The sequence below is a fragment of the Stegodyphus dumicola genome, chromosome 7 (genome assembly GCF_044657685.1).
Source record: "Stegodyphus dumicola isolate Sdum_Otavi_A_Nest chromosome 7, ASM4465768v1".
In the NCBI taxonomy this organism is placed as follows: Eukaryota; Metazoa; Arthropoda; class Arachnida; order Araneae; family Eresidae; genus Stegodyphus; species Stegodyphus dumicola.
This window is the reverse complement of record NC_140774.1, coordinates 185030161-185055831: the sequence shown is the minus strand read 5'-3', so window position 1 is coordinate 185055831 and position 25671 is coordinate 185030161. Positions and strand designations below refer to the sequence as shown.

The window sequence follows — 25671 nt, the reverse complement described above, 5'->3', positions numbered from 1 at the left end:
GCTACAAAACAAAAATAAATGTTTACAGCAAAATACATATAAAGCTTAAAATTACACAGTAATTAAACTGGAAATAAAGAAAAAATAATAAAGCTAAACATTACAAAATATTACGCCTTTTATCAAAGTAAAGTATAGCATAAAGATGAATACTTACCGTATTATAAAATTTACAATAAAAAGCAAGACTGCTAAATATTGTCATGAACACAACCCAACGCTTGAAATTAAATGCTTCTTTGTGAATGACATATTCTTTACAATTAGACATGTGTCCATGGGTAATTGTACAAAACCGTAAGTGGTTCCCATATATGTCTTGAGTTTGTTTCTCCACAATGGAGGATTTGACTTTCTGGCACATTTTTCATTTCAAAACACAATAATTATCACCTAATCATTCCTATTCCTGAGAGGGGGGAAAAAGAGAAGTTGAAAAACAATGACAATATGAAAGTGACTTTTTAGAACATCTTTAATTAATCATTAAAACAAAAAGAAAGTTAACACTATATTTTTGTTATGTTCAAAGTATTTGCACTTTTTAAAAATGCAGTAATGAAAAATATTTCATATATATCAACAGAATCAAAAGTTTCATAGCCTTTCTCATTACAAATTAGTTTTTTTTTTCCCTCTTTAATAATTAGCTAACCCAAATAGCAAAAAGTTGATTACCATTCAATCATGAAAGTTGGCAGAGATTCCTCAAAAATTATGCCAATCATTCCTGCAGAATTCTGAAATAATTAATATGAGTTTATTGAACAATCAGTATTTGACACATATTGTTTCTGTGCTTCAGAAAAGAAACCACATTGCACACAAAAGTTTTCGTCAATTTCTACTATTTTGTTAGGCTCTGATTTTACCGAAAGCTCAGTTTAGAACACTATGAGTACAAATTTCTTGCAGGTAACTGTTCCAATTTATTACTGTTTTGTTGGCCTTATGTAGCAGTCCATTAATAAATACGTTTTTTTTTTTTTTTTGATCGTAGTATCAAATGACTTTGAAAAAAAAAAAAAAAAAAAAAAAAAAAACTGAAAATTTCAGATTTTAAATTACGTCCAAAGGGGCGTTTTTTTAACGTTTTGAGTGTTACCTTTATTTATTAAATATCATGTTCTTTGCACTTAAACCATAAAATTCAGTTCAAGAGCAATATCGCAAAATAATGTTAAATTAAGCATATCTTTAGAATTTCCGATATACACAGTCTCGCGAGCTGGAGATAAAAGTATTTTTTTTTTCTATATAACGTTGCCATTTCTCGCTTTTAAAGCATTGAGTTTGTAAATCAAAAATTCGTTAAAGTTTTACAAAATATAAAATCTATAATAAAACAAATTCCAAATTTGGGATTTCAGATGCCCATATTCGCAGTAGGATTTCGTCATTCAAAATTCGATGGCTCTATGTACCATTGTTTTATCACAATGCGAGAAATAGACAATCATTTATGCAGATTTTTCATTATTTAATTTCTTCAAATATAATGCAGGACTCCAACATTTTGTGGCAACAGTTTGAAAAGTGAACCGACGTTTATGAGTCCGACGCAAAATGCCAAAACGAAAGCAATAGTCCTTTGGGACTGAAATCCCTTTGGACTAATAACCCACTGCTTGTTGTTCTGTAGAAGGCAGGCCCTAAATTTTAACCATTTGTTTGAAAATGCAAGGGGAAAATATAGCGATAATAAGTTAACAGTTAATTTACATCTGTATTCACAAGAATTACAATTAGACATGCGTCCATGGGTAATTGTACAAAACCGTAATGTAGTTTATCGGGAATCAAACCAAAGCATGGATGCTATAAGTGCACTGTAACATCATTCTTATCCGTAATGAGCTAAACTGTACTGCTTGTCAATAGTTTCACAGTCGAATAGATATTATATAAGTACTAAAAACATTTATCAAAATTATTAAACAATTTTAGAAGCAAACAGATGAAAATAATTTGAAATGTAAGACAATTCTCTCACTAGAAACTGCAAACAACTGTCTTTAAAAATTATCTTATTGAGAGAATGATTTAAAAAATTTGATATTTTCTTGATCATCCATATCCCTGCCAAAAAGCTAAGGCAAAGCACCATGTCACAAAAAATATTTGTCGTCACCAAAAGCATTTATGCAGTAACCTTCGAGATGGCTTCTTACTTCTTCAGATATTTTCATCAGTATGACTGCTGATTTTGATCTCTGCTATGGGAATATCAGCATTTTAGCACAGCAGCAAAATGCATATTGTAGTTTTATTGTCTTCGGTAAAATGTCAGACTTAGCTTTCTGCACAAACAGAGCAACATGTGCCGACAGAGCAACATCTTCTCATTTTATGATTTTGGTGTTGTGGATGTGTATGATGCTAAAGTTCTGACCGATGCTAAATTTGTGCAATTCTCCGATTTCTTTCAGTGAAAACAGATCACTGTGTACACAGGGAGAAAAACAGTACAAAAAAGCAGGAAGTTTGTGTCTCTTGTATGAGAGGAAAAAACAATATAAAAAAACAGGCAGCACTTGATGCATTACTCAAAACAATGTAAAGATGCCCAAACAGCATTTCTTTCAAAAGTCGCCAACGAGTTCATGACTCTTCGATGTAGGGGCAGATAATCAGAAAGTATAAAAAATTTATATACCTTTAATAATCCAAAATAGAACATGTTCATAATCAATAGTCAAAATGGTTTCTTATGCGTTTCTCCAAATTCAGGAATGTTTTCCTCACAGTATTGATGTTCAGTATTTTGAATCTCTTGGCACATGGAGTCTTTGCGTTAACTGGCTAGAATTTAGTTTTTTACACTTTCCCTTTCAGCAGGCCCCCAGAAGAAATTAGAAGATATTAGATCAGGAGATAAGAATTTCCAAAATCAACAATCAAATGTCGGTTCTCCCGAAACTTTCTTTCTCAGATCTTATCGAAAGCTTGAATAAATATTAGATTTTTTTATATCCTTCCTATTCACTCAATTTCTAAACATATTATAAAACATTTAATACACTATTACACTTTTAAAGAGTTTAAATAAAAATGTTGGTTAAAAAAATCTGTTATCGCATTTGTTGAATCATCAAATTCCCATTGATTGAAGTCAAGACTGCTTAGCACATATTCTGTTAGGCAGGAAAAGCATAAATTTAATTCCTAACCTGTTTTAGGCATCCGCAAATAAAGTATTAAAATAAAATTAAAAGAAAAACTATTTTGTGCAATATTCATTACAAAAATTGTTAATACATCAACATTAAAAATATGGGCATTCTGTTAATTTTATTGCTGTAAAGTATGAACATGAGCAGGACATTTTAAACATGAATCATCCAAGCTATATATTAAATATGTAGTAACCCTAAGAATACCAAATAAATAAATAATTTTAAAAAAATTACATGAAATGCAAGAACCCACTCAGAACTCAAAATCAAAATGGCAATAACAACAATATATTTTTGCTGTGTACAACAAGAGGAAACTCATGTCTGTCCCTTAAACTACCAATTCTTTAAATAAAGATTAATTTAACAGGAATTTACCATAATTTAACTGAAAGTAAGCTTTCAAGAGAAAATGTTCTGCTAAACAGACAGCTAGTTTTGTTGAATTATAGCTCACTCCGAAAACAGTTCAAAAATCTAGATCTGTTCACTGACAAAAATGAAGTCAAGAAGTTAATATTAACCTACAGAAATCCATGAATAAATAAATCTTACTTTTAGGTAGAGTAAAGTTTTAAATCAATGTATACTAAATCTCTATTGTTAAGTATAATTCACAACCGATATTAAAACTTGAAACTATTTCACCTGTCACCAATATTTACGTTCTGAATAAAGCTGCTAAATTTATTATAACTGATATTTTCACACTGAATTATGTAATAAAGAAGAAAATGGAATAATAAATGTAATGTTTTATTCATGAGTCTAAGCAGAATCTGAAATTATAATATTAAAAATTTACAATAACTAGAATCTAAAATTATAACAGAAATCGGTACTTATGTATTAACGTAGCCACCTTGACAATTTTTTATGGACGAAATGGTAAACGCTTTTAGCAATTTGAAGTACAAATTTTAGTTGTTAAATAAGGATTTCATAATACATAAAAAAAAAAAAATATCTTCAAATCTTTCTGTAGTTCTTTTCCCCATGTGTACAGTGATCTGTTTTTGCTTAAATAAACATCAAAGAATTACACAGATTCATCACGCAAACCTCGACAACTCCGCCTATCTACCAAACACATTTTCCCATTATTCCCTGTAGAGATTTTGTGTCACCAAAATTTTTTCCAAAAATGAAAGTCAAGAAGCAAAGTCACCATTTTCATGCTTAAAGCTTAAAGCAAAAAATATCATAGTGTGTTTATAAAAAACCACTGAAATTTGGAATACAGCAAAAAGAATCCACATGAAAATGGTGACCTTGCTTGAGTGATGAATTGTTATTGGAATGGTTGCCTGAAGAGTGGTCATGCATATAGTTGCTGGAATTCGGCACATTCTGAAAATTTGGCAACTTCTGCTAGGGTGGTTGCGATAACATGCAAGTACCCAGAAATCATATCAAAAATACAGTTCTCAAATTATTTTACACAATCACTTTACCAAAAAATAATTTTGTAAAGAGAGATAACTTTTATAAGAGGTGTTTTTAGAGGCCTTTTTAATGACTTATACATACTTCCTTTTACAAAATATTTCTTTACTGTTTTGAAATTTTTACATGGCATTAAAAGACAAGTTAATTATACCTTTTGATAAGCCTCAATTCCACACCAACTGATTGGCGACTTTGAGACCAAATGGCTTGTTTTGCTATCTTGCTATCTATATAGCTGATAGGTACTATTCTACTCTTAAATAATAATAGATCAGGCATTTTATATGGGAAAAAGTGGAATCCAGATTACTGATATTTACATTTTTATAGCTAGGAAAGTAATAAATTTTATTATTCAGCTATAAGAGTTAAATATAAAACACATCAACATTTACTGAAATGTGTATGGTATCTATCTGCATGTGTGGGTTGGCTATTATCCTATACATACTCAAAAAAGTGGCAGTTTTATTGAATGTTTAAATCAGAAAGTGTGCATCATTAGAACTTGCCTTAACTTTTAAAAAAGTACTACTATTAAGGTTAAATTACAGTAGATCTTTAAAGCCCATAGCCAACTCATTCAAAGAGAAAAATACACAATGCATACTATTCATTTTAAATACAATTCCTTTTATAAAACAATTCAAGCATTTTTATAAAAAATATGGAACTACTCTTATATGTGTCCTCAAGTCACCAAATGTGGTGACAAATTTCTTGTCAAACATTTTTGGCAAGAAACTCCATGGTGCCATATTACTATCTAAATTTGTCTACATTTCAAACTTTAAACGCGGTTTTCGCAAAAGCAAAAACCCCGTTTTGAACACACAATTTAAGCTAAAAATCCGAAACAGAAACAAAAAATTTAGATAGCAAAAACGTAAAGTTTCTAACCAAAAATATTTTATAAGAATCCATGTACACAGCGATATGTGTTAACTTCAAAAAACATCTACTAATTGCACAGTCTAGACAAAGAAAGAATCTAGGAACTACACACACCTCGCTTTAATAAATTAACATAACAACAATAAATTTCAAAGAATACCATATACACAGCATCCTGTTTAAACATAAAAAAAAATCTACAAATTGCACAATCTAGGCATTACGAACAAATCAAAAAAATAAACTAATATAACTAAAATTACAAACAATTCAAAAACAACAATAAGAACAAATTCATAGTGAAAAAACAATGAATATAACATTCTATAAAATAAAAACAGTAAAATAAAATGTACTTACCATAATACATTCGATAATAAAATTTCGCCAGTCACACAACGTGTGTGAACAAAAGTGCCCCCATTTTGATATATCACATGTCTTTCTGCGATTGAAAATTCTGAAAGTAACGATAAAAACTTCCTCCAAACTTAACTTACTACATGAAAACCACGAGCTGACAGCCACATACTTTGCCAGCAAGCATTTGACTGCAAATTCACACAAGAACTATCAGAAACGCCCTTCTTCGTCCGGGTTCTCATAGCAGCTCCGCATTTTGCACTCCGTTTTAAAAGTACCACAGAAATTCCAAAAATACACTTCAATCCTTATAAACGCACCCATGAACAAAAGACTCGTTAACAACTCCAACATCGTACCTTATCCCATAGCACGGAATCATGCCAAAAACCAGCACAGAACACATATCGCCACATTTGGTGATCTTAGGGCGCATATAAGAGTAGAGCCAAAATAATAAACAAACAATTCATTTTATAAGTGAATTATAAATTTAGTATCGTCAAATCATTACCTGTTTTGTCTTTAGTAATAATTCTTAAATAGCTTTGCATTTAAGAGGTCTCAAGCTTCTATGCAACTGGAATGAGCGTTGCTAATCCAAAGTGTATGTACAATCAACAAGATGAAAGTCTTAGATCTTATACCAATATTATCACTAAATAAAACAAAACAACACTAATAGATATATTGCAATACAGAAAAACAATCATGTAACTCTTATAATAATATTATTTATCTAAAAAATATGAAAAGCATTTAAGATATGATTCATATGCTTATATGGTACTCTTCTGTTATTGAGACCGGATTCAGAAATGTATGTATGTATGGATGGATGTACATATATGTGTATATATATACTTACATGCACATGTGTACATGAACGCATACATCCATATATACATGCATATATACACACATTTCTGAATCTGGTCCCGATAACAGAACAATACCGAATACATTTGAAGAATACTATTACAGCATTTGATTATATTTATTCATCAATTTTTACTTTGTCAAAAACGAAATATTCTCTGTGTACATTTTAAACAAAAAGCTCTTTAATAACTCTTGTTTAAACAATTGCTCACACACATGCTAGGTTACCAGGCATCTAACTTTTAAAGGACATGGTAGTTTGAATAACGCTAAAACATATGAGAGGTAAATACCTAATACAAGAGATGCCTTTCACAGGAAAACTGGCTCATATTCACACTGGAAGCATGAAATCATGAATACTGCAATGCAGCTAGCTCATTTACTTGAACTCGAAATCAGATTGAAGAACCAGTGTTCAGTGATTTTACCACTCGGGCTAGGTATTAAAGGATATGCTTTCCTTTTTTTTTAATACTGTCTCTTTATTCTCATAATTAATTTTATTACATTTAAGAAGAATTAACTGAATTTGAATCTCTAGTTAACTGTACTAGGTTATCAATGGCATAAAAAAGTCAAAAGATTTCTATAAAGGAAACTGCATTTTATTCATTACTGTACTGTTTTTCTTTTATCACCGACAATACAAATATTTAAATGCAAGTTTGCATGCATAGAAAAATTAAATAATAATAATAATAATAAAAATGAAGTAAAGTGTCATTATATGAATATTATATACAAGTTTCAAATAAAGGCAATGCATCATATTAATAGTGAAAAATATATAAATTGAAATGGTATGGTGTCCTGTTGTTGGATGAAAAATTGAATAAACTAGATGAAAAATTGAAGTGGTATAGTTGACTCCTCAAGTTAGAAATCTAATAATAGTCTCATACATACTAAGTGATTCAAACCAAATCTAAGAAAGAAAGAAAGAGAAATAAATAGAAAGAAAGAAAATATGGAGCATGTGAAAATAAAAATGAATACCTAATAAAGTTCTTACTCCTCATGCTTTGGATACTTAATACATATGTTTTGGATAGAAGCAGAATTCCATGTTTTGAAGTATGAAACTAATAATTAGAATAATCAAAAGTTCAAAATCGTAAAAAACAACCTTGTATTTAGCGTAGGTATAATGAAACACTCAATCGATTTCGAGGGCAGCTGAAGGTCCCTCCTCATCAGGAGAAAGAAATACATAGAAAGAAGAAAATAGGAGAAGGAGTCACAGAAACACGTGGTCCTTATCAGCACTGCACGTGGTTATAACTAGATTTTTAATCAGAGTTGCACTGGCCGCCTACTTTTACTGAGCCAGGCTATCTGATCAAGCATAAAGAAATATTAGCAAAGTTAAAATAGGGAGCGAGCGGCAAATGCACCTTACGCTCAAAATCAGATAACTTGGCTCAATAAAAGTTGGTGGCCCAGTGAAACTCTGATTAAAAATCTAGTTATAATCACATGCAGTGCTGATAAGACCACGTGTTTCTGTGACTCCTTCTCCTATTTTCTTCTTTCTATGTATTTCTTTCTCCTGATGAGGAGGGCCCTCATCAGGAGAAATAGCTGCCCTCGAAATCGATTGAGTGTTTCATTATACCTACGCTAAATACAAGGTTGTATTTTACGATTTTGATTGTCACATTAGCGTGTTTCTCTTCTAGTCTAATCAAAAGTTGTTATTATTTTTGTCTTGTATTTCAGCTGGACAGCAGGGAGAATTTTTATCTCAAAATAAATGAAAGAAATAACATTAATGATGTATAATTTTATAACTAGAACCACATACAGACTTTAAAGCCAAATTTATAGGAAAAATAACATCTAGAGACAAATACTTATATTACTTGTATTATTATTATTATTTTCTCCCATTTCATATTTCAATCTGACTGAAATACTTAGTACTTCTTTGTTCAAACTGCCATGGCATAAGCCTTTGGTAAAATTTAAAAATTTTAACTACTAAGTGAAGTGGCTATTTTAACAAGGAAAGAACAACTACATAAATATATAACATGTACAGCAAATAAATTTCTGCCTTCTTTTCCTTTTACTGTTCTGCTTTTACTGAAAATGTGCCTAATATGTTTTTTAACCTGCTTGAATGTTCACAAACAGAAACTATTTATTACAAATGACAATCAAGTTCACTGCCAGAGCTGTCACAAAATCTGCTTAAACAGATTTTAATTTTGAAACATAATCCTTTTTTAAAAAATTATTTGAAAGAAACTAATTTATTCCCCATTAAGACTTTTTCTCACAGTTTTCTATAATATAGCCTGCATGAAGATATATGTATTCTTCCTGGTAAAAAGCAGTCACCACATATTTAATTGCCAAAACTGACAAACTTAATCATCCAGTTTGTAACATGCAAATATCAAATACCACCTAAAGCTTAGGTGGTGGTCATTAGTGATGGTTAAGTTAAACATATGTATGAACAATGAAATTAAGAAATTTGCTATGCAAAGTCTTTCAAATATTACTAGATCCTTTAATCTTTCAATATGATATATATATTTACACTAGTTTATAATACACATTATAACTATTAGGATTTATTATAAAACAGATTCTACTATTATTCTGCTATTTTAGAATACAAAACTGTCTGAAATTAAAACAACACAATGTAATGTACACTTTGTGACTGAAAAATGAATAAGTAATTTTCATGAATATATATATACCCTTTTCTATTATTCAATAGCAGTTTTATATGCATATGTTACTGAAAAATTAAAATTATTCCTTAATTTGCAGAGTATACACTTGCAAACTTAATAAAACATATTCCATCAAAAAATCCAGATATAAGCATGTTTAGCAAACTCATTAAAGAAAAAATACATACATATTTTAAAAATCTGAAGTCTTTTTTTTATTAAAATAAATAAATAATGATTTACAGCCAAAATGCTTTCGATTGTAAAATGCAGATATTTATCAAATGACTGGTGGGGTTTAATAAGTTGTGTTATGGTCGCAGCACATAAAGTTAAATTGTGAAAGAATTAACGACGTTCTCCTTAAATTCTATTCTGAAGTACTAAAATTAGTAAAATAGAAAAAACGAATGACTGGAGTGCTATAAAATATTTAAAAAATTAATTTTAAAGAAGACATTCGGCGACCGGAAACTTACACGAATGATTAACGATAGATCAAAATTGATTCAGTCGTTGCACTACAGTATTTTCAACTTAATTAGAAACACTAATTTAATGTAAACATCAGTTTTTAATTTTCAATCAATTTATAAGCAATCAAATTTATAGCAAAATTTAGCACACGATATCATAACTAAATTGAAGGACGCCAAATAAACAGAAAAAAGCAAAACACCTCCTACCTTGTTTCGCGGTTTCCTTGGAAACGGTTGCGCTATGTTCCGGTTCGTCAGACTGTTCACGTTAATATCAAATATTGCTCATTTGGCATACCCTTCAGCACAATGGCAGACGAACAACTGGAATGGGTTTTCGATTCCCTTGTGGAATTTTTGAGGGGACCAATATGGAATATACCTGTTCTTACCTTCATTGAGCAAAAATCAGTCGGTATGTATTGTTTCCCAGAATTTTCTGTTAAACCTAATTGATGAATTAATTATGCTTAAGGCTAAACGCATTAACTTATTTTTGATATTAAGAATAATATAGATTCTATGTAAACTTAAGAGAATAAATTATACTTTTCTCACAGTGCATGCATTACGTTTAGTTGTACTTTCCTCTTTCGGATAGGATTTCAGAGTGACCAATCATCGTTTGAGATTCGGTTAATAAGTATGGCGACACCTACTGTATATTTTTCTGTTTCAGTGACTGTATGCAGGTCAGCTCCAAGTATATAGGTGACATAAGCAGCCGCTAAGCACGCCGATTTTTGCAGGGGCCAGTTAAGTTGTTATGGCAAGCAACATCTAAATAAAAATATATTTTGCTTAGACTTACTAATACAGGGTGTTTATAAAGTCCCGAACCCATTTTGAAGTTTAATAACTCATAAAATAATAAAGATAGATTAAAATTATTAACATAAATGGTTAGATAGACTCAAAAATTTTCAGGACCCTTGTCAATGAACTTCCACGTGAGCCCCCTTCGTCGCACGGAGAATATCAAGTCAATATTCAATTTCACGCCAGGTACCGGCAAGCATGTCGGCATCCACAGAGGCTATTGCAGTTGTAATTCTGGCTTTTATGTCATCAATGTTCGACACTCTCCTCCTGTAAACTTTACAAATCCCCAAAGGAAAAAGTCCAGCTGCGTTATATCAGGTGATCTGGGTGGCCAAGGAATTGGACCTCCTTGCCCAATCCATCTTCCTATAAAATGGTCATTCAAAGAACTACGAACGGTGGTACCCCAATGAGGTGGTGCACCATCTTGTTGCAAAAAAGACATGTGGCTGAAGCTCTTCTAATTGTGGAAATACGAAGTTTTCCAACAGTCTAAGTTTACGACTGGTGAGACCGTCTTTTCTGTAAAAAAGAAAGGCCCAATGACTCGGTCGTGCATTAGTCCACACCACTTATTAACCTTTGGGGAATCCCTTTGTGCCTCACGGTATTCATGGGGCTTTTCAGATCCCCATATGCGCATTTTAAAAGAGAGAAAAATGCAATTAATAAGAGACAGTATTTAGAAAAGTACAGATATTTAGACTGGGAAATGAAATTATCTGAAATTAACCACACGCGCAGACGATATTTACAAAACTAAAGGTATTCAAACCTGAAAAGGAAAATATATAAGTTATTCCATCAATAAATGCCATACGTTTGTTTATATCTTCATTATTTTATGAGTTATTAAACATCAAAATGGGTCCGGGACTTTATAAACACCCTGTATTTTAAATTCATACGAGGCGTCAACAATACTGATCGCCTAAGGCACCGAAAATACTGCAGCGAGCCTAATTATGCGATCTGAGTGAAAGAACATGCTTTCTAATTTAATAATAGCTTAATAATTTATAAGATAATAGTGGCTTTTTAATTATTTTTCTTGATGTTCTTTTCCATAATGATTGCATAATCATTTCTCATCCAGTGACAGAGGTGACATAACCATTGCGTAAGAAGAGGCATCAAGAAGAGGGGTCACCACAAAAAGGTATTTAGGGACTCAAAGGAAAGAGGCAGTACAAAAATTTCATATTCCTATTTTTGTCATGGACAGCATGGTGCAGATAAACCAAGATTGAGAACAAATAAAAGGTTAAAAAACTGGCCTAAGTATTTAAGGGGCAGCAGAATTTTTTAAATCATAAGTCTTAATTCAGCCCTGTTTGATGCCAAATCTAATCACTAAAACAATTAATTGCACTCTATTTTCTTTCATTCCAAGAAACTTTTATGCGTTCTATCTACAGGTAACATGTTACTCATTTACAAATCCATATTGCCTCCCATGCTTTGCTATGCGTGCCCAGTGTGGGCGTATGCTTGCAAAAGTAATAGAAAAAAGGTTACAGATAGCGCAGAACTGCAGATCATAGATGTCTCGTGGTATCTTTGTAATAACCGGATCCACGAGGAACTAACTATTGTTAAGCTCAGAACTCATTGCTATTTTCTTGCAAAAAGATTCCATGAGAGGCAGAGGTGTATACACAACACCGTTATTAAAATCTCTTCTTATGATTACAATGATTTAGCAAATAGTAATAGAACAATGGCTATCATCAACAATTATATAACGTAAAATTGTATTCTTTTGTATTTGTTTTACCTATGTATCTATATATTCTTTATTTATATATCTCACTTACGCAGTGTTGCTCCTCACCGCTGTCCTTAATGCGCCAATTGACTCGTAACTGTCTATGCCATTCTATGTCTATGTTTATAGCCAAACCACCAATTTCATCTTCAGTTATCTAATTATTATTACATCTCTTAAATTCAGTCAGCTACAATCTCTTTTTAGTTCTCTCTTGTAACAATTAGGAAAGGTAAACTGATCTACTACATGGAGTAGGGCCTTCGGCCCAGGTACCCAGGTGCCAACACCACTCCTAGAATCCGAATCTTGTATATTGTAAAACAAAGTTTTATGGGAATACGAACTCACTTCATGGCATTCTATTTATACTTATATAATAAGTTGGCCATAGAACACCCTTTTATATTTGACAAGTTTTTTTTTTTTTTTCAATCTTGACAGTAGATATCTTCATCGGAATGATTATCTCAGTTTTCTTAAATAACATGGCTTGACCATATATTCTTTGTAGATGCGAAGTCCAGATGAAACTTTGAATTAGTATTGCTAGCCGAATGATCATTAATTGACTATGTTCATTAATTGAGGTATTATCGGTGGATGAAATAAGCCATTATTGTTTGAAAACGATTGAACATTAATCATGAGCAAACAGAGGTAAGAAACGTAATCAAACTTGTAGTTGAATATTGATCTTATATGTCCACAATGAAGGTTTTATAAAAGTATTTCTCAGCGTTTCCATTTCGGGGTTCATTACAACCAACGGAGTTCTTTTATATTACATGAGTGATAATTTCTAAAGCAACTGTATTTCATTCATCATCATTAAAATTTATATGCTTGCATTTTACTTAGGAACGAGTAATTGTTTACGCGTATAAATCTGTATTCTGCTCTTGAAAAATTAAAGGATGCTTCCCTGTTAAGCATGCAGTAAATTCACATTTTAATGCCGGTGGTTTACCAATTATTAAACCAACATAAATAATTAAAAAAAACTTTAAAAAAATTGAGTGTGGTAAATGATGTTATTGATAAATACTCAAACATTTATCCAATATTTAATGCGTGCTAACATTACCAAATTTTTTTTACAAATGGCGGGCACTTTGCCTCTAACGGCATTGGCCACTACTAAGGCCAAAAGCGGTAAGAATTTTATTCTGGAGGCACCTAATAGGCGGCCAACGTTACCTCCTATGAAGGGACAGACGATTTTACATCCATGCCTTCTCCGGGATTCAAGCCCGTGCCCTTTGGTATCACAGTCAGGCTCCCCTAACCACTATACCGTCTGGGCGGTTAAGTACCAAAATTGATAAATTTATTAAAAAAATATATTACTAAACTTCTTGGAGAAAAGGCCGCTATCAACACTTTCTAAAACCAATGAAAAACCACGCACCTTCCCAGAATTATGTTCCAGTTAGTTACTATCAGCACTAAAAAAGCTGCTGAAAGAATGATCTTAAAAGTGCTGCAGCGATCATGTAGTGGTATGCTTGTTTGGGAGGGGGGATGTTGCTCGGTATGTAGTTACTTGTCTGTGCCGCCATCTGTTAGTACCGATAAGAACTGCAGCAGCGTACGAGATTCGTATGTCCAATGAAGATGCTAATGACCTTGGGATTTGATCCTGGTCCTGTTACGCGGCAGTTGAATACCACACCGCTATTACAAAATAACACTTTTGCGACAAATTCTGATATTTGAGCCGATTTGTAGTCTAAGTGTTTTAACTGGCTTTTGAAATCACTACCCACTTCTTTCCCAAGCGATTCATTGGCTATCGACATTGCCACACATTATCACGTGCAGGTCACTATTGCAGCGATCACGTGGTGGTATACTCGCTAAGTTATGCTTGATAAATTCGTATCACTTTTCAAACTGTTGCTATCAAATACTATCGCCCTGCATTATATTTGAAGAAATTAAATAATGAAAAATTTACATAAATGTATGTATGTTTCTCGCATTGTGATAAAACAACGGTACCTAGAGCCATCAAATTTTTGAAAAACGGAACCCTCACCCGAATGTGGGCATCTGGAAACCCAAATTTGGAATCTGGAATTTTTTTTTATTATCTGTTTCATATTTTGTAAAACTTTAACGATTTTTTGATTAACAAATTCAACGATTTCAAAGCGAGCAATGGTAATACTGTATGGGGGGGACATTTTTATGTCCAAAGCGTGTGTCTGTGTATTGGAAATTCTAAAGATATGCTCTTCTTAAATTATTTTGTGATATTCCTGTTGAATTGAATTTTACGGTTTAAGTGCGAAGAATACGATATTTAATAAATAAAGGTAATGCACAAAACTTAAAAAAAAGCCCCTTTGGGCGTAATATAAAATTTGAAAACTTTCAGATTTTTATTTATTTATGTGGTAACAGTTAGTTTTACAAAGCCACCAGAGGGCATCACCTATGCGCCTGCAGCAAGAGGAAGGAGGAGGATGTCACTCATATAGACAGATGTCGCTTCGACGCAAAGGTGGTAAGATTTTGTTTCCATGCGAAATTGGTAACTGAAGAGGTTGATCCGATACGAAGGTGGTAACTGAACTGTATATAATAGCGAGCGCAAGTAGGCCAAGTAGGCGCCAAGCAGCTATTTAAAATATGTAAGAGTGATGATGCAGAATTTTGTTTGTATCCAACAAGCGCAAGAAGGCGCAACGGCACCTTGATTCGAATCAATTTGTATCTTTTCCGTTATTTTCATTAAATGTCTGTGGTGTGGAAAACGTTTGGAATTGTTATTTACCCTAGGATATCATCTTCAACTCCCCAACCACATTTATTTTATTTTTATGTTCTATTTTAATGCAGAAAACTAATTTATACGGAGCTAATCATGGAAATTTTGCAACACCATACTTGTGGCCCTTTATAGTATTTAGAAAAGATTTGATCAGATGTGTTTGCGAATTTCTTTGAATTGTAAGGTATCTTTGATATAATGAGTTTTGTAAGTCCTTTTTATTCCTTCAAATTAACGATAATTTATATTTTTAGTATTTGAGCCTGGAGCAGAGAATGAGGAGGAGCTGAGGAAAATACACGAAGCATACAAAAACTTAGTAAGTTCAATTATTCCTGAAATATGCTGAAGACTTAAAAAATGTATTTTATTTTTAGTTATGAATTTGAATGGCTTGCTTAATTATGTACATTTAAATTGCTAAAAAAAAGACGACGCACCGAGAAGATATAAAGCAAATAGGACACAAATTGATATGCATACAGGTTTCGTCGTAAAATGCAAAATTTTACATTTTGTCTGCCAATGAATGAACGGTTGCCGCTACAGCACATCTGATCTGCGCAACTGGCAGGTTATTTAAGAGGAGAAATTACGATTCCAGGTCATAAATTCTTCACAAATTTTATTCCGTGTACTCAGGTAGAAAGTAACTATGCCTCGCATACAGTAGCGCGAACAATATGCGCAGATTTCAGAATTTGAGAGAGGTCGTGTAGTTGGGTTCAAAGAAACCGGTTGGTCTTATAGACGAATAGCTCAACATTTGAGCAGGAGCGATGCCACTATTAGACGATGTTGGCAGGGATGGGTAAACCATGGCCGCATACAGCGTCAGGAAGGAAGCGGTAGGCTTAAGAGAAACGACAGAACGTGAAGACCGAGCAATCGTCAGAGCTTCACCCACAGCCACACATGCATCATTATCATCGATTGTACGGGTAACTACTGCTTCAGTGACCGCAAGGACCATTCACAGACGGCTCACAGAAAGGGTGTTGAGGTCACGGCACCCCTTGCGTCGCACTACCATTGACCCCTGTACAACGTCAAGCCCGTTTGCAGCGGTGTCGGTCTCATTCGCACTGGAATGTCACTGACTGGAGTAGAATAGTCCTCAGTGATGAGTTCCATTTTGAACTGAGCCCCGTTGAACAGCGAAGGTGAGTCTGGAGATGCCCCGGACAGCGGTGTGATACCAACCTGACTGTCTTCCGGCAGACAGGCCGACAACCAGGAGTGATGGTCTGGGGTGCCATTTCATTTCATAGCAGGACCCCTTTGGTTGCCATCCGTCGCAACCTTACAGCACAGCGGTACGTCGATGAAGTTCTAAGGCCCGTTGTATTGCCCTTCATGTCACACCACCCTGGGCTTACATTTCAGCAAGATAATGCCCGTCCCCACACTGCGCATGTTTCTATTGCTTGCCTTAGTGCTTGCCGAACATTACCTTGGCCAGCAAGGTGGCCGTATCTCTCGCTCATTGAGCACGTTTGCAGCATTATGGGCAGGGCCGTCCAACCAGCCTGGGATGTTGACGATCTAACGCGCCAGTTGGACAGAATTTGGTACGATGTCTCTCAGGAGGACATCCGCAACCTCTATCAATCGATGCCAAGCTAAATAACTGCTTGCATAAGGGCCAGACAAGGACAAACGCGTTAGACTTTTTCACTTTGTGAAGCTCTATCACTTCAATAAATCATTCAATTTTTCTCAAATTGTAATCATTTGTTTTTCTGTACATGCACATCATCACTTCTACCGATTTTCGTCCCATTCGGATAACTCCTTCTTGGTGCGCCGTTTTTTTTTTTTTTTTTTTTTTTTTTTTTTGTCTAAGAGTGTATAACATAGCTTCGAAAACATGCCATCTGATAGGCGGAAGCTAAAATTTAGAAATATATAAATATGGTTCCTTATGGCTGATACTTCAGGAAAAAAAAAAAAAAAAAAAAAGGACGACGCACTACGACGCACCGAGAAGCTATAAAGCAAATTGGACCCAAATTGATGTGCATACAATTTTTCGACGGAAAATGCAAAATTTTACATTTTTTCTGACGATGAATTAACGGTTTTCGCTACAGCGTATCTGATCTGTGCAACTGGCAGGATATTTAAGGGGAGAAATTACGATTCCAGTTCATAAATTCTTCACAAATTTCATTCCGTGTACTCTGGTAGATATCAACTATGCTTCGCATACAGGTGCGCGAAAAATATGCGCAGATGTCAGAATTTGAGAGAGGTTGTGTAGTTGGAGAACTGTCAGCCATAAGGAGAAGATTCACGTACTTAGTTTTAAAATAATACTTCAAGAAGTAAATATGCTTATTTAGTTTTACCTCAAAATATGATAGCTTTCTTGTAAAATGACTTCGTAACAAGCTAAAAAAAATAAGGTCATTTTATACGCAATCTTTTTTTCTTTTTTTACTTCCTTGTGAAAATAAAGGAAGTCTTGTAATCGCAAAAAATCTCTTGTGTCTTATTTCAACGCAAATATCCATTTTAATCGCTCTCGAATCCATTTGAACGAAGCTTTTGCTTGGCATTTACATACATATGGACAGAATAAGGGATTCTTTTACCCAAAACGGATGGTAAATTGGATTTAAAATGGAATCACAAGAGATTTCTTCGTGACGTCTCTACGTACGTATATATCTGGGACTGCCATAACATGTAGTTGTGCACCTCCCTTTTTGGTTGCAATCGGACACACCAGAGCTACACACACTCGTATATATATATATATATATAAACTTACAACATGTAAATTTATTATTAAATTGGAATAAAAGCAATAGAATGTAAGATATAACAAAATACGATAGCTGCTTTAAAAAATAATTGGCGACCTCAAAATTAACGATTCTAGATTTGGTGCTCTCCCCCTAAATTCATCTGTTCTCCTGAATTCGAGATCTTTCTAGGTTATGTAACGCTGCTGGAAAAGAGCAACTAAAACTAGTGTTAACCAATCACAGCTTGTCTCTAGGATCGCACCTACTTTTGTATAAATACCTTTGGCGACTTAATTACGTCATTATTCTTTAAAATGCCTGCGTCATTCTTTTAAAAAACCAACGTACATAGAAATTTATCATATTTCATAGAAATGTATCGGATTTCATTATGATTGGATCAATATCTACTGAGATGATTTTATATGCGTAGAAATAAAGACTGGAAATTTCTTCAAGCTCAAGTGCATTAATTGCGTTATCATAGTTTTTACCTTCAACCATTACTGTCTGCTCAGCCATGAGTGTTATCGAAAGCTGTTAAGAGTTCTAACCATGGCGACTGTGCTTTGAAATAATGATATACATGTAAGATAAAAAAATATAAAAGCAAACTTCTAAATTTAATTCACTATAACCTCTTTTATTTTCTATTTCATTTGGGAACTTCATCTAACTGTCCTAAAAATAGCGCTTAAACTGCGTCATTCAAATTAATCATGCGATCTTACGTAATCCTTAATGCAGATGCTTCTTGACCAATCACCAAATTGCAAACCAAAACATTTCTCTTCGCGTGCTTCCATCTTGCATAACTACGCACTTCAGCTTTGCTCTCTACTCTGCTAAGATGTAATTTTGCTGGTTTGCTTTCTATCCCAACAATATCAAAAATATAAATCTTCTGTGGAAAGGCACGACTAGAGTGACAAGTGATCGGGGCCACAAATATCAATTGGAAATAAAAATGGAATTAAAACTGCCTCGACTGCCATGTTCTTTAGATATTACCAAGTTAACATTATTAGCATACTACGCAATCAAAATTCTTCTTCAATATGGATCTAAGCAAGGATCGACACTGCTCTGGATTTTCCTTATGCTTTTAATATTTCATACATACCCACTCTGTTACCCGGGTCAGTACGCCCATTTTTTTATACTTATATGTTGTTAAAATTATGCATTTTTTGTTTTAAAAGGTATTGAATTATGTTTTTCTTATGTTCCATTTAAAGTTTCTATGCTCTTAGTTAATCTGCACGCAACAGTTGTAGAATTATCAGCAATTTGAAAGTTGTTTAAGTGCTACTAAACCTAAAGAAGCCGAAATTTATTTGCGTTTGAAACTCTTAGTAGAATAAAGAATTAAATCAGTTTGTGCACCAACTGCAGTGTCCTTTTGCCGAGTGGGAGCAAAAGTAAACTTTAGTGTCTTCTTGCCCGTTGGTCGAATTGCTTGTTTTGGCGTAGAAACTCTCTAAAAAAATTTTTTTTATAAACCTTTTATAATGTATTTGTTGTTTTATGTTCTTCTGCATTTTAGAATTTTTAATGAAGATGTTTTGAAATTTTATACATTTTGCATTGCAGAAAACTGAGAACTGAATTAATTTAATGACAAATATATCTCTAATAAAATTCGAGGAAATAAGTTTAAATGAAATGCAGCAAAAAATGTGTATAGTTTAACCCTTTCCGGCACGCTACCTTTTAAAGTCGGAGTTTTGATAAAGGTAAAGGTAGGCAGTCTAATTAGGCCTAGAGGAGTACACAAGTAAAATTTTGGGAAGATAGCACTTATCTTTTAATTTTGTGAGTGTGCACAAAGTGGCACACTGATTGAATAGATCTTCGGAAAGAGTGCTGAAACGAGCATTGTTATCAATGAACTGACCGATGAGATGCGGAGAAACAAAGAATACAGACTCTCAGTTGTCCTAGATTATCGGTGAGCCCGATCTGGGCACACCTAGGGTTCGCCGTTTGGTTTTAGGTAAGATTTCAAGGTAAAAATTTAAAACTAATATAGAATAAGGATATTAGCATTCAGACAAAAAATAACACAGAAATTTCTTTTCAAACAATTCCTTTTATATCCTAAAAAAATCTGGAAGATTTCTTTGAAAAATGAGGGTTTTAAAAAACTAAACATGGCTAAAATATATGGAGTGATTTGTGTTGAGCTGCCATCTACTATAAATAGCGAAGGTTCGGAGTAACCTATAAATCCTTTTTCATTCAATTTTTCTGTGTGTACAGAAGGAAATTTTTAGGTGTGTCGAGACCGGACACACTGTGCCGCAAAGGGTTAATAGGCCGTACAAGGAAGTCATGTGGAGTGCACATTAGATATATTTTGTATTGTAAAAACAATTCCAAAAATGCAATTTTTTCTTAGTAAAGTTTCAAGTTTGAGTGTCCAGTTTTAATTCCATTTTATCTTCTTCCATTTATTTCTTTGTTTCATATAAATCCTCTATGAAAGCTGAAAATTAAAAGTACTTGAGAAGTAGAATTGAAAATATTATACAATAGTACGATCTTTATAGAGATTCTGTACAGTTAGTTCTCTCACTGGTGAATCTGAAAGCTAATGACTGCAAATGAATTCAGGCTGGCAGTTGCCTGTAGGTTGACTTGGTTAAACAATGTTGAGGATTTCTCCTAGTCATGATTCCAGTTTTAAATCGATACAAATAGTAAAAGGTAAAAGAAGTCTTGATTTTGTATTTTATGAATAAGACTATTTTACGTAAATATTTTAAATTACGTTTAATTTGATTTTACACGTGAAAGAGGCCTTTTAAATTCTTCGAAGAACATAGATATAATCATATTTTGAACGTGGCTAATTATTTATCATCAGTATTGCCATTCCAGGATCACGTCAGAAACTAGCCAATTGTGTTTAAGTTTCATCCTTAGTTAAACTTAATAAATTTGTCTTTAGGTTTTGGGCTAGAATGGTTTAAAAATAAGAAATGGACTGTGTTACAGAATTTTTTTTTTGTCTTAAAGGACAAAAGCACAATTTTATCTACAGCACCCTAGGGAAAAAAAAAAAAAAAAAAAAAAAAAAAAAAGTGCTCGGCTATTTCATTTTAAAAGTTAAACATTTAAAAGCACAGGCAGACTATGTTTCTCTTGAAATAAATGTTACACATGCGAAAATTTCTTTTTCGCAAGAAAAATATTAAAAAATGATGAAAATTAATACTATTGTTAATTGTTGTTGTATGTTTTGTTGGTAGTGTATGTCTAATGATATTCTTTGCTTTTGAGAATTGATTTCCCACCTCTACTGTGTCTCTCATATGTATACATACATGATCTAAAAAGAGTTTTGTTAAGGTTGATGAATGAAAATAATTGATGGCAAAATATTTTATTTTTCATCAGGTAGATTTTATGTTGGGTAGTTACATGGAAGACCTCCGAATAACGCCAGAAGAATTCGAAAAATCTTGTTCGGTTGCATCTAAAAAGGCTTTAAACCAATTCCACCAGGTAAGTATGATGTTCTTAATGATTTTAAAAATTGCTTAATTGTATGCAACAACCATTTTAAAATCAATGATCTAATTATGGCATTATGTTATAATTTTTTTTTTTTAAATTTTGACTTGGGATTTGCAACACTGAGGCTCAGTCACAGCCAAAAATAGTGAGAAATTTTTATTATATTATAAAGTTTTTCTCCCTCCTCATCGCATTCCTTTATGGTTTAATTAGAACTTGCATCTAATCAGCATTTGGAAGGTCCGAACTTCGAGTCCAGGCGAAAGTACAGCACATTTTTCATGTTTCCTGCTTTGAAGAACTTAATGATTGTACTATATCAATTTGTTTCATTAAAAATATTGTCCCAGTTATATGATGATATTCACTAAAAAAGCACAGGTGAGTTGAGTTAGTTTTAATATATAACATCTATTCTGTATGTACAATGGTGAAAGAAATTAAGAGAATTTTCATATTTGATCTACGATCTCCAGAACTACTGGACAGATTTTAATTAAAATTTGGTGTGAACATAGGTTGATGCAATACAAATAAAATAAACATTCAACAGAACCCGTGTTCGTGTGTAACACTCATGGGGGTCTGAAGGTCTGAAACAGCGGTTGCAGAAGACACAAAAGAAATGGGTTAATAGGGGGTATGGTCCCCTCTAACAGCCATACAGGCCTCGCAGCGTGATGTCGTACTGGAAATAAGGCAGTTTATCAGTGCTTGTGGCAATTGGTCCCACTCATTCAGCAACGCTGTTTTCAGCTCCTGGACGGTTCTTGTAGGGGATTGCGAGTTGTAATTGCCCTCCCCAGAGCTTCCCAGACATGCTCTATAGGGTTGAGGTCTGAAGACCTGGCTGGCCAATACATCCGGCGAATATCCTCACTCTCGAGAAATTCGTCGAACAGAAGAGCTCTATGTGGTTTCGCGTTATCGTCCTGTAAGATGAACTCGTGGACCACTGCACCCCGTAAAAGGCGAACATAGGGCTCCAAGACCTCATCCCTATACCTCACACCAGTCACAGAACCTCTGTCAAAGACGTGGAGAGGTGTGCGGCCATCCAACATGATGCTGCCTAGACCATTACACCGCCACCGCCATCGCCATAATTGTTGATTTCGCGGACATTGGAGGGTAGGTAGCGGGTCCCTGGCTCTCTCCATATGAAAGTACGGCAAGAATCAGTATTTAGGCTAAGACGTGACTCGTCAGTGAACAGAACGTTTGGCCATTGCTCCGTACTCCAATCACTACACTGCCTGTACCATGTTAATCGGACTCTCCTGTCCGTAGACGTGAGCGAGACGTAAACACCCGGCCTTCTAGCAAACAACCCTCTCATTCAGTCTTTTGGAAACAGTCACCCTTACACGGGTTCCTGTGGCTGCCTACAGGTCCCGAGAGAGCTGAGAAGCTGTAGCCCCTCTGTTACGCCTCGCTAAAATGGACAAACAGCGATCTTCTCTGGACTTCGTGGCTCTTGGACGACCTTGTCCAGGCTTTCACTCGATGGATCCAGTATCCTGGAACTGTTTCCATAGGTTACACACGACGTTGGGAGTTAAACTAAACTCTCTGCATATCTGAACTTGCGATTGGCCTGCCTCTAGCCTCCCCACAATTCGCCACATTTATTCCATCATCTAAACGTTGGTGGTTACTCATTTTTACTTTTCCGATGTGAATTTAACTTAATGCTGCAAGATGACACCAAGAAATTCGCCGAAGTATACTAACGAACACAATTCGTCTCGCCCATCGCGCCCTTATAAAGCCTGTTTTTTCTGCTGGCTCCGCCTACACACACGCGTACGCTTACGTATTTGCCGTAGAAGATTTTCAATTTTATCTAGAAGCAGTGTTTTTTTCTTCTTCAGTTCAGTTTTTTCAAGCAATTCAATAAAATAGGGAAATTCTCTTAATTTATTTCACCAGTGTATAATGTAAAATAATGACTTATGATATTAGTATTTTCATTTTGTGGTTGAGGAATGTTTAATTTTTAGGGAAGTTTATTTAAAGGAGATTTATCGATGAAATTTTTAAAAATTTACTTTTTACTTTTAAAAATCGATCTCGCAATCTCCAGTCTTGAAATAGAAAAGGATTATAACACATTTTTTCCCTCCTTACCCCTTGTCTTCGTGATGTAATTGGAAACAGGTCCGGCTAACAATCGGGAGGACCGAAGTCCAAATCCAGGCGACAGCACTGCTGACTTTTAATGTTTTCTGCTCCGGAAACAATCTGTAGAAACATTATGAATGTTTTTTTGGAACAAGGCAAGATAAAAATTAACAACGCCTTCGCCGGGAATCGAACCACGGACCTCTGGAATACCTGCCCAGTTTGCTGAACCACTACACCACGAACACACGCTAGGAAAGTGAGATAAATACCTTATATATTCCCCTTTTTAAAGGGCGACTGGGCTCTTTAGGGGATCCAATCGCCAAATCCTGGGCGTGGAGAGTCATCATCCACAACCCTTTTAGTTCGGGCGCCACTATAGAGATTTTAGGAATTTTTTTGGGAAGCAGGCAAGATGAAAAATTAACGACGCCTTCGCCGGGAATCGAACCACGGACCTCTTGAATACCGGCCCAGCGTGCAGCACCACTACACCACGAAGGCACGCTAGGAAAGTGGGAGAAATACCTTATAAATCTAATAATTCTACTGGCTTATAAAAATTATCTTTTACTGCAAATAAAGTAAAAGACTTTATTTGCAGTAAAAAGTGCCTGTACTTCATGTTGCCTTTAGGTAAAAAACGCAAATGTTTACTTGATTTCAACAATGGGTGTATTACAATAGGTGTACAACCAGATTTGATAATTGTTTGATAACAGCATTTCCAGAGCAGCAACTCTGGCACAAACACACAGATAAACAAAATACCTAACAGCAAATAGCAAGGTAGAGGGTGTTTATAAGTGAATGATGCAGTTTAAAAATTAGTAATAAATGGAAGTATTAGCTCACCCGTGTAAGACCTATATCGTAAGCGTTGGCAACTGTCCAAGTTTGTCATATGCTACCTGCTGTTTGCTTGTCATGCTTACTGAGTAGCCGCAGTGTCAGTTTCCAAGATGGCGCCACAACAAGGAACGGCTTTCTGTGTGTTCCATTTTGAGTTGTCCAGAACTGTGGTTTCATTGTAGCGTGAGTTTCGTGCACGTTTTCTGTGCAGTATTTCACGAGAAAGTGCATGGCCCCTTTTTCTTCGAACAAGAAACTGTGATCGGTGGCTGATTTCTAGACATGTTGGAAGCCTGGTTGTTACTCTAGCCGAACACCAATTATGATGATTACTTTTCCAAATGGACAGTACTCTGCCCCATTTTCAGGAATGAGCTTTTTAATCATATTCTTCAGTTACACTGGATTGGATTTGCTACAACAGCAGATTAAAAACCTTCTCCCCTGGCCACCCCCTTTCCGGATTTATCACCATTCGATTTCTTTCTTTGGGGGGTTTGTTAAAGGCCGAGTTTATGTACCGCCAATGGCCGTGTCCCTTGAGGAAGTTTGTGATTGGCTAAAGCATGCACTGCAGACCGTCACGAATGGGAGTCACGAATGCTACACCGAGTATGGGAAAAAATTATTAAATTATTTAAAAATTATTATGACAAACCTTTTAAAAATGCTACTAATAATTACTCGGCAAGTGATTTATTGAATCCTCAACATTATTACGAAAATTTATTGGATAATGCTCTTGATTTTGGTTTTTTGTGATGACACAATTTGCTTTGATGATTATGCTGGCTATGAGGAAAAACAGTTCACCAGGTCCGAACTCGTTTCTGTTATTTCCGCGATTCGATTAAGGAGTGCACCGGGTCTCGACGGGATCACCCGGACTTTTATTAAAATATTTTTTGATTTCTTTCCTGGTTTTCTTTTAACACTGTTTAATAAATGTTTAGAATTACACACATTTCCTAACGCTTGGAAAATGGCTAAGATTATTTTGATACCGAAGGAAGAGAATCGTTTTCGACCGATTTGTTTACTGAAAGTTTTTGCTAAAACTCTTGATAAGTTGATTACAAAAAGGATTTATCACCATTTATTTATTAATAACT

The 25671-nt window shown here is 34.3% G+C and overlaps 2 protein-coding genes across 9 annotated transcripts in view; one reads left to right on the top strand and one right to left on the bottom strand.

The window, feature by feature from the left end:
* The window catches only part of LOC118196302 (phosphatidylinositol N-acetylglucosaminyltransferase subunit H-like), a 34976-nt gene extending 24694 nt beyond the window's left edge, over positions 1-10282 (bottom strand). For 4 of the 7 annotated variants that reach the window (XR_004759408.2, XM_035367723.2, XM_085821148.1 and 1 more), the window contains exons 1-3: positions 9937-10135; positions 6397-6540; positions 158-409 (exon numbers count right to left, since the gene is read on the bottom strand). Coding sequence is in view for 6 of the 7 variants with exons in the window: in XM_035367723.2 (XP_035223614.1) it covers positions 158-364 (207 nt within the window). In the remaining variant the exon portion in view is untranslated. The other 3 variants (XM_035367725.2, XM_035367724.2, XM_035367727.2) reach the window with 3 other exon arrangements.
* LOC118196299 (uncharacterized) overlaps positions 1-25671 on the top strand; it is a 175850-nt gene that overhangs the window by 99504 nt on the left and 50675 nt on the right. Inside the window, exons 1-3 of one of the 2 annotated variants that reach the window (XM_035367719.2) lie at positions 10230-10351; positions 15560-15624; positions 21461-21568. In XM_035367719.2, the coding sequence (XP_035223610.1) occupies positions 10246-10351; positions 15560-15624; positions 21461-21568 (279 nt within the window). In that variant the 5' untranslated portion in view covers positions 10230-10245. Of the gene's footprint in view, positions 1-10229; positions 10352-15559; positions 15625-21460; positions 21569-25671 lie in introns of those variants that run through there. The other variant, XM_035367720.2, reaches the window with a different exon arrangement.